Genomic DNA, 9,772 nt, shown 5'->3' with positions numbered 1-9,772 from the left:
TGCCTCAAGAGGGTGAGAAGAATTTGGTTTTGGCCATGCAGAGTCACTCCCGGCAAAACCACCTAAACTCACTCTGGCCTTCACGTGCCTCAGAGAAAACCCTGGAACAATCTTAGGCCAATTCCAGTTTCTTCATACATTGCAAGAGCTCCACTTCCTTTGCCTGTATTCATTGCAGCTTTGTACCAAGGTGGAGAGGCTTGGCTCTCAGCCTCACTCCCCACTTCCAACCCTGTGTGCAACTGCCCACACCTCAACACACTTTGTAGCACTCCATTCCTGCAGAAGGGTAGCTGGAAACAGCTCATCGGGAATTTTGGGTGAACTTCAGCTCCAGCTGTTTTGTTTTACTTCAAAGAAGTTACAGCAAAATATGTCTAAAAATGAGCACGTTCATGCAGTAACACCTCCTCTCCTACAATCAAGTTTCATGCTCTGGAAAGCAGAGATTAGTGTCTCTCACACATTAAATGAGAAAACCAAAGAGTTTAAGAGGAAGATTCTAAATCTTAGATTCTGCACAGTACAGCTGATGCCAAGACAAGCTGAGGTTCTGATCAGCTTAGCTCTTTTCCATAAGTGTTTCCCTTTTAGAGGTCCTCTAATCAAACATTCAAACTCTTTCTGTGCTCACGTGCCAGGTCAGTCAGACACAAGATGGTAGCAGAACAGCTCAAACCATACAAAATGTAGTAATTCACTATGGGAACCAGGAATTACCACTTGGTTCAACTGACCAACTCAGCCATTACACTATGAAAGTAAGAACAGATCTTACCCAAATCAAGCATCATTTCCCCCATTTCTTATTTAGGTATCTGCAGAAATTCATTTTTTGTAGTTCCACAACTAAAGCAAAGAAAGTTGATCAGAGGAACTGAATGTACAAAAATGAATTTTTCCAAGCAGCACATCATGATACACCTCAGGGCAAGTGGCTTTGTATGGAATCAAGGATCCAAAGACATCAACTCTTTGCTATTGCTGAATATACAAGCTGGGGCATGTAGGATTCCAGCACGAAGTGCATGGGCATGATTTCTCTCAGAGCCCCAACTCCGTGCCAAGTGCCAGGATAAATGGAGGCTGTGGAGTCAGCAACAGGGCACTGTCACCAGTCCAAGAAATCACAAGAAACTGGAGATCAGGATGGACAATGTGAGCAGCCAGATGATATCATGCATCCTGTAAAGAGAAGCTGAAACTTTAGAACTTACTTCATGCTGAAGTAATCCAGCATGCTGAGCTCTCTCCTTCACACCCAAACAGACAGTTCCTGAAAACTCCAGGCTCAACTTGGCCCCCTTCTTATGAATTGCACTGGTCATGGCATGTAAAGGCATGTCCACATGGCTTGCTGTATATCAGTTTGCTGGCAAAGTCACCCACCTCTTAATACCCTGGCCCCAACTCCAGCAGCTCTACTCAAAACCTCTGCAATTTTCAGGGCACACTGGAACTTCAGTTTCTGTATTTGTAATGTCAGCACTGTTTTATGAAACCTCCCTCATCTGAGTGCAGCATTAGACAATTCTGTTGCCACAGGAGCTTTTAAGTAATACCATGACCCAACACAGTGTTAGAGGCAATCCCTAAGGATTGCATGCACCACTCTCTCTTCTTTAGCCAGTGCTTGTGGCCTGAAAGCCAGAATCAGCACTAGGTGCTGGTTTCACATGTGAGAACATCCACCTAATTACATGGTGGAACACACACAGCCAGCCACTGCTCTGCTGGCTGAAGACAGGCTAAATCATGTACAGCCCAGGAAATAGTGTTTCATCATTTCACAGGCAGAAATCCTAATAGACACAGAATCATCTTGCAGAATCATCTCAAGTTGTAAAGTTATGATTTTAATCCTTAAGGTGTAAAGGACTCAAAAGCCCCCTCTTCTGCTGGCTTCACCTAATCTTGACCAGTACTGTGAAGCACAAGCTCTTCAAGTACCTGAAGCTCAAAGAGCCAGGTAATATACAATGAGACAAAAAACTGATTGCACCAACTGCACTATTAATTTACATAAAATAGTCCTTAAAAATCTTTCTAGCATTATTAGCAGCTTCACAGCATTTTCCAGCCTACCTGCAGTGAGGCCTCACAGTAGTCTGCAAGCCCCAGCCCAGAGTCCTGCCTCTTCCCAAAAGCTCACAGGTCCTGGCTTCAGTCAGTCATCCTGAAAGGCTGCAGGTGGAGAACCATGCCCTCCCCCCTGCACCAGACTTCTGCTAGACATCTGAAGACCTGGAGAGGCCCCTTGCCCACAGACAGCACCAGTCTGATTACCTCTGTAAAGCCCAGAAAGAATGCTGAGTTGAGAAGACGTAATTTTTAAAATATTTTATTTATTATACAAACTATTTACAAAATCAGCTACTACAACCACAGGCTTCCAAATTTTGGCTGAACTCTGCCAGAAATTCACCAGAGGGAAGTAGGATTTGACCTGTATCATCGACAGCTCCTGGTTTCTATAAACATGCAACATGGCCTGCAGGTGCAGGCTGAAGCCAGGCCCCCTGCACCTCAAAGCAGCTTCAGGAAACAGAGAACCTAAGATGGTATCAGGATCCTAATGATTTCTACAGAAGAGCCTCTATTAAGTGGCAATAAATAAGGAGTAAAAAAGGGAAGTAATGAGCCAGAAGGAACATACAGTATAGGTGACCAAAGCACATCCCCATTGCCAGCGCTAAGGGCAGCATTCAAAGTGACTGTACTGGGAAAGGGTGTAAAGCTAGAGAAAAGTTTAGAAATATTGTGGTGGAACTTAGGAACATGGGGGCAGCCTAGGGGCCTGTGCACACAGAGGGGATGGGTTTAGTCGACTAAGAGTCCCCATCCCAGTTCTGACTGCACTTGTGTTAAGAAGGAAGTCCTTGGCATCTTCACAGCTGCTGGGAAGTGTTGGGTGCTGGCTGCAATGGAACAAGAAGCATTAGGAGCTCTTTCCAGTAGAAGTCCACTCAGTGGTCAGCATCCTCAGAATAAAAAAAGGCCAGTTCAAGAGAAGAAGGGAAAAGATTCCTGAGGGAGATGTCACTGTCAGAGCTGGCCCACAGCTACAGGACTGAAAACATCCTCAACAAGGTGAGGCTACAATATGCGAAAAACACCGAGCCATGCCTCCCAACAAAGTGGAGTTAAGCTGAGCACCACCACCTCCTCTCAGTCCCCTGGGAAAGCACTGAAGCGGTGGCATGGTGAACACAGGAGCTGTAACTCTACTGACCATGGAAGCCACCTGCAGTATAAATAAAATGGTACCATACTCTCCCACCCAAAGAAGGTCAGAACCTTGCAGAATGCAGCCTGCACTAAAAAAGGGAGAACAGCCACTACTAATGTGATCTGTCAGAGCACAACAGTGGCAACTATCAAGCTGGCAGCCTCACAGCACCTCGGTGCCAGTGAGGGAATGAATTCACAAGGCAAAGAAATCCCCCTGAGTAGTCTCAATGTTCAGCTGACTGCTTTTTGGCACCAAAATGGCTTTTTTTTTTCTGTACAGAAGTAACACACTCAGCCCAAGAATGACTAAGGTGCTTCCTTAAAAACATTTATAGATGTAGAATATTTCCCACAAATTCCCAGTCAATTCAATAAGTTATATTTGAATAGCACACAGAGTTAACTTAAAATATCCATACTGTGCTCAAGTCTGACCATATCAGCCTGAGGACAGCAGAAGGGGACTGAAGAGGATGATGTGACATTTTATCCAATACAGTGTTCTAAAATTAGCTCAGGGATGCCAGTCTGAGAATCCATTCTGGAAGACATCCAGCAATTCCATAATCCAGTGAAAGCTTACATTGCAGGTAGTAGCAATGCATTTCTCCCACTATGACTCTTGCATGCCTTTGACTTACTTGTAGACTGTAGAAAGCAAAGATCTTGAATTTTGCTTCACTGAAGAACTCATCAAGGTTCCCAGATTCCCCTTCCCTTTACTTCCCTGGGAAGGGCTGAATGGATTGCTAACTACAACAGACCCCAATCATAAGCTTACTTCTCATTCTGGTCTATCCACTCCTTTCCCCACAAGCCAGACAATCGCGGGTGCAAGCTGTTGAGTGACCACTTAAGTGAAATTCTAGTTAACATTTTGTGCTGGAAAGCTAACAGCACTGAATGGAACATGTGGAAAGGAAAGATGAAGAAAGATGGTAAGAAGGTTGGAAGGGCAGAAATCTAGCTGCTCTCCAGGCACCAGCAACTCCCTGGACACTCTGCCTGAAATGCAGTAGAGAAAGAGAAGCCTCAGGCTGCTGCATGATAGAGGTAGAAGCCAAGATCCTGTGGGATGCTGGGGTGGAGGTACCATGTTCTGCCCAATACCATCATCCCAACAACAAATGCAAGCACAGTGCACACTGTAGCTGCTTATTGATCTGTCACTGTTAGCACATAACATACATACCCTGAAGGTGAATGTGGGATAGGCATTGGTGCTCAGCATTGAGGGGTCACACTCATGCCCATACGCTCTCTCCTGAGGAAGGGAAAAGAAGGCAAGGGCATGGAATAGCTTCCTGTGCAACATCAACTGTCAGAAACATTCAGTGGAGAAGAAACTCCTCTTCCAGTTAGTTTGCAGAAGCTAATTACCAGCCACTGCTGGAGAAGGGCGCTTCTGCTGCCGGACCCTGGCGGAGGTAGTACAGGATCACTGTCAGGGCCAGCACTTGTGCTCCAATTAGATTGTTTTCCTCTTTGGGTTACTCCCTCCAGTGGATACTGCCCTTTTTTCTCTGTGGCACAGGCAACAACAGCATCCAGAGCAAGATAGAGAAGGAGAACCAGAAACCCTTCTGGGTCAGGTGCTGAAAGGATGGACAACTCTATTCCCCTCACGAATCATAGTGAGATACCAGGGAGCATCACTGGGGGAGTTGAGCCAGGGTAAAGGAAGCTACTAAGACTTCCTATGAGCCAAGGCTTCCAGCAGAGCTCCATGCTGGTCTTCCCTCTTCCTCCTAGAGAGCTACGGTAAAGGCAGCTCAGCAGATCTCCTGCACCTCAATTAACTTCTGCTTATGAACTTCATCTTCTCACGAAGGATGGGCATACAGGGTGCATGGAAATCAAGTGCAATATCTCCTTGACAAATGCACCAGTCCTTTTGCTTTTTCACATTGAACCAAAGGGAGAATGAGGAAAAGGGGAAAAATGAGCTCTTGATGACATATTTGGGATACAGAAAGGCCACATGACATCTTCTGGATGACAAATTCCTTTACATGGAGTCTTTGCTCTGCCTCCACTGCCCAAGTGAGGGGAAGGAGAACAAGCAGAGGATTGAACTTGGGTCTTGCCACAAAGAGCTGAGAGGCTAAATGGTCCCCTGGGAAGGGGAAATCACAGCATGCCAAATCCCTCACAACCCTCGCTGATAGCTAGTTGCAGCATCTTGTGCACTTCTTCATAGGAGTCATAAGTAGGGAGGCACAGCTGGTTAAAACTGTAAAAAAAAAAGAAAAATCCCATTCAAACTAGGTCTGAGAGGGAACCACCCCCATTAGCTGCCTTTAGATGGATTGACACAAGCATCACACACGTTACGCTGTTTGCCCACCACAACTGGCTGGTGTCATTCCCAAAAGCACAAGGAAGTCCTACCACCCCAGGATACTTGCCAAGTGTGGGCTGTCGGCAAAGTACTGTGAGTTGGAGCTGCAATGATCTGGAAAGATGGACAGAGTGCAGCAAACCCTCCTGGGGGCAGCTGGGAGGAACCAGTAGTGAACTGCAAAAGCCTGGCCAGCTCTTCCTGTGTGAAACTGGAGACCACAGTCCAAAACCACCTCATGACCTGTTACAAACCAGGAAAGGTAAAGACAGGTCAGCCAAGGAAATCACGCAAGCACATCAGCAACTTAGAAGAATATCAGTCAATTGCAACCACAAGCAAGTGTTCTATTAACAGTTAGACTTGATTTGTTTTACCAGGGTGACACGTAGAGGCAAGTATTACATAGCTCCTAATCAGTTAACAGGTGTCCCACACTACTCTCTCCCACCAATCCCCTCCCTTAAAGGAGAAAGGCTTCTTCTGCTTCTACTCTCCCCACAGAGATTTTGTTTTCAGAAATACCTGCATAGGCAATGAGGTAGGTTTACAATGCAGAAAGCACACTTCCTTCTTGCACTATGTTAATTTTTTAGTTTTTCACATCATCTGGTACTTCTGCAGGCAGTGGAACCATCCCAGTGTTTACAGATTGAAAATACAAGTTTGTATCTGTTTTCGTCTGGGGTGTTTTGGCAGCTTCCATTATTTTTCTAAACAAAGCTGCTACTATTCCCATACCCCTCCCACTGGGAAATGCAGAAAGAGATGAGAACCATTAGGAGGTACAAATTTAGGCTACTACATCAGTAGTACCACAGCACTGAACTCCAAACACTACATGTGGGCTGCAATCATGTTTTTCAAGCATCTCTTAGAGATAAGTATATCACCATGAACATCTTCAGTAGCAGTAATTCCCACCAACTCCTCCTGACTCCCTGCTGAACTGTTCTTCATTAGAGCTGTGGTGGATTTTTTTAAAGAGACCACTGCTGACAATTTCTACTTGCTGGTATCTGATTAAGCATCAGCTCTAGTGGTCAGAAGGGATCTCTCTAGGGGGAAACATTATAACATAGTGTGTACAGTCCTACCTGACCCCTAAATTTTTCAGTTTGTCCTTCTGAAAAACTAAATTCCAACCAATTCTGCTGTATTTGGAATAACTGGTTTCAACAAGCAGGAAGGAGAAACCCTTTCATTTACCTTCTCACGGAAGTGCCAAGATCCTCCTACCACTACAGCATGTGCCTTGAAGTCACAGACACTGATATCTCCAGTACCACACATAAGCAGCTAAAAGGCAAGAGATTGCAGTCAGAAAGTCAGGAGCCCAGGAAACAAGGCAACAGCTACTGTGCAAATTGCAGATGTTTAAATGCTCAGACAAGAAACATTTTAGTTTTTTCCCAGATCCAGAAAGCACTCAATTTGTCAGACAGGAGGGGAAGTAAATGTAGAGCTGCTTAGGGAGGCAGCAATTACCTCAAGCTCATTCTCATCAAAAATAGCCAGGAGATTCTCAGGAACTAATTCATTAAGACCTGGAAGAGAAGAGCAGAGCAGCATGTGGTATGGCCTGGGACATAAAGGCAGAGAGGAGCAGGGAGCAGGCAGCATGTTACCTTTCAGGAAGTGATCCACCTCCTCTCTAACCTGATTCGCCAGCCTGTACTGTGCAAGCAGATTTAGGTACAAGATTTTGTTTTCATTGGTCACTGGTACTTGAGCCCCTCCTGCCACTAGTTCTACCACCTGAAAACAGAACACTTGACATGAGTGTGACCAGTAGCATTCCCCAAACCTGAACTCCCATCCACAAAAAAACCAAGAAAGGAGTTACTTCCCAGAGTAAGCTCAATTTTCTGGGGCACAGCAGAGTTCCCACTGCTGCAGGGAGTAGGGGTTAAACCTTCCCACTTTCAGGAATTGCTTCCCTCACCTTCTCCAGCTGTCCTGTTTTGCTATACTTCTCTTCAGCAAAGACCAGGTCCATCTCACTCACATCATTGTTCAGTATGAAGCACACTTTGGATTTATAGAATTCTGGGTCATCTGTTTCAAAATACTGTGTGAAAGAGTAAGAAAGCAAGGGCATAGAAGGAAGAATAAAAAAACCCCTTACATTGTTAGCCAGAATTCTGCGTCTGCTACTACACCAACATTCAACTTCTCCCCAAACCAGCACAGGCTTCAGACAGGGCTGGGCAGCTTTACCTTGTAATGCATGCGAAGTCCTATGATCTGAGCCAGGAAGGAGCGGGTGAAGCGAGCCCGGACCAGCTGTTTGTAAGCCCCGCCCAGAGATGACTCATACAGACACTTCCCCACCAGGCGGCCGGCGAACTCATAGACTTTGAGTCGTAAATACGTGGGGCGCCCCGGGTTTGGATGCACCTGCAAAGAAACAGCAAACGAAATATCCAGCTGCCAGACTGACCAGCACAAATAGCAAATATGGGATCATTTCAGCTCACTACATCTCTCAAGCTGGCCAAGGAGCTTTAGTGTAATGTCCTCTAAGCCAAGCATTAGAAATAAAATGCCTAAGCCTGTGTAAGAGGAACGTGAAATGTTTCACATGCACAGGAAAGAAGCTGTATGAGAGCAGAAGTGGATTCTGAAATATTCAGACCCAACAAAACCTCTAAACATTTTGATGTCACCTCCTCTTGCCCAGAAATCCAGCCTTCCCTGCTGACTTGCCACCCTTTACTGCTCATCCAGCCAGTTCTTTGATGCTTCAGTGGGTTAAGATCATTAAGCAAAGCTTTGAGAAAGGCACTGAAAGTGATTATGGAAGCAATCTAAAGAAGAGTAAGGTAGCACAGTGTTGCACAGCATTTAACAGCAGCATTGTTTAACCATCAGTGGTCACATTTCTGTGCATTCAGCATAGGAACTATACACTCACCAAGGCCTGGTTGTTATCACTAAAGCGAGTAAACAGTTGATTGGTGGTATCAAATAATGCCTTACAAATGAGCTCAAACCACTCTCTGCGTGGACCTCCCCAGTCCAGAGCTACAAAATAAAACAAGCTTGGTCATCCAAACTGGGTCACCAGTTCAAGAGTTTCATGCATGCTGTTCAGTATTACCCAACACAAGAGTTCATCACAATGAACAGCTCTGTAGCAACATGGCAATAAGCAGGGACTGCAAAACTATAGGTTCTTCTCCAAGACCTACTCCTAGTTGTTTTTTTTTGTTTGGTTGGGGTTTTTTTAGGGCTAAAGGGACAGGATTTACATAAGGCTTCAAGTCCCTGTGTGAAGTAGCTCTAGAATAGCACCAGCAGGATAATTCACTAACATCTGTGAGAAAATCAAAGGGCTGGAAAGCCACAAGAATTTCAGACTAAAACTACTCCGCCATCATTCCTTTTGCTTCCTCTGCATTTCTATTCACAGGATAACTCACCTTCTTCATCCTGAAAAACCACTTCAAAGTTTTTGCTCCAGTCAGAAACAGAAAAATTTCGTGTTGCTTTAAATGACTGAAAAACAGAAGAAAATAGCAACAACCGTTACTGCTTGGCACCCCATACCCAATATGCAGTCCTGTACATTGAATGGGCAAACACAAAACCCCAATAGCCTAGCACTTGAAAGTATAAAAAGTAAAAATTAGAAACACCTAAGGTCTAATTCTTATCTGACAAAGCCACAAAACCAATTCCTCATTTTCTGTTATGAGACATTACCCACATAAAATACAGCTCATCTTAAAACCAGTGTGAGGTCTTAGCACAGAAATATCACTCTCAAGGCTGCAGTAAAGTATTGTTTGAAGTATTAAAATGCCTGTGGGAAGGAGCAATTTCTGTAAAGCACTTTCAGCCCACGAATTAGATTTAAAATAGGAGTGTTTCAAAGAGCACTACAAAATAGCTTGAAGAGAATTACTGAGTTCATACTTACAGCAAGTCACGATGCAAAAAGTAATAAAATACCCCAAGTGCCTAAAATTTCCAGTGCCCTAATTCTGGACTCCAGTTAGAGGAAATTTTAAAAGCTACATGGTAGTCTTCAGTCATACAGGTAGTTTTGGCTTGGTTTATCCTCAAACAGGTTAGAGCATCATGCTACTCACACCTCTGGACTAAACACATCCATTGTGCCTATCAACCTTGGTCACTAAAGCTTATATTTATTTTTATTGTTATTATCATCATCATTATAATTATGGCACTAGA

At 44.6% G+C, this 9,772-nt stretch overlaps 1 protein-coding gene across 3 annotated transcripts in view; it reads right to left on the bottom strand.

Moving 5' to 3' along the window:
- Positions 1 to 2,325: 2,325 nt before the first annotated feature.
- AREL1 (apoptosis resistant E3 ubiquitin protein ligase 1) overlaps positions 2,326 to 9,772 on the bottom strand; it is a 23,000-nt gene continuing 15,553 nt past the window's right edge. For all 3 annotated transcript variants that reach the window (XM_071426806.1, XM_071426810.1, XM_071426807.1), the window contains exons 12-20: positions 8,998 to 9,073; positions 8,490 to 8,599; positions 7,793 to 7,972; positions 7,518 to 7,643; positions 7,201 to 7,330; positions 7,061 to 7,119; positions 6,782 to 6,871; positions 5,640 to 5,815; positions 2,326 to 5,464 (exon numbers count right to left, since the gene is read on the bottom strand). In XM_071426806.1, coding sequence (XP_071282907.1) covers positions 5,362 to 5,464; positions 5,640 to 5,815; positions 6,782 to 6,871; positions 7,061 to 7,119; positions 7,201 to 7,330; positions 7,518 to 7,643; positions 7,793 to 7,972; positions 8,490 to 8,599; positions 8,998 to 9,073 — 1,050 coding nt within the window. In that variant the 3' untranslated portion in view covers positions 2,326 to 5,361. The remainder of the gene's footprint in view (positions 5,465 to 5,639; positions 5,816 to 6,781; positions 6,872 to 7,060; positions 7,120 to 7,200; positions 7,331 to 7,517; positions 7,644 to 7,792; positions 7,973 to 8,489; positions 8,600 to 8,997; positions 9,074 to 9,772) is intronic.

The sequence above is a fragment of the Agelaius tricolor genome, unplaced genomic scaffold, assembly GCF_023055355.1.
Source record: "Agelaius tricolor isolate 1412-34295 unplaced genomic scaffold, bAgeTri1.0.p SCAF_5, whole genome shotgun sequence".
In the NCBI taxonomy this organism is placed as follows: Eukaryota; Metazoa; Chordata; class Aves; order Passeriformes; family Icteridae; genus Agelaius; species Agelaius tricolor.
The sequence above is the reverse complement of the archived record's forward strand: the minus strand, read 5'-3'. Positions and strand labels throughout refer to the sequence as shown.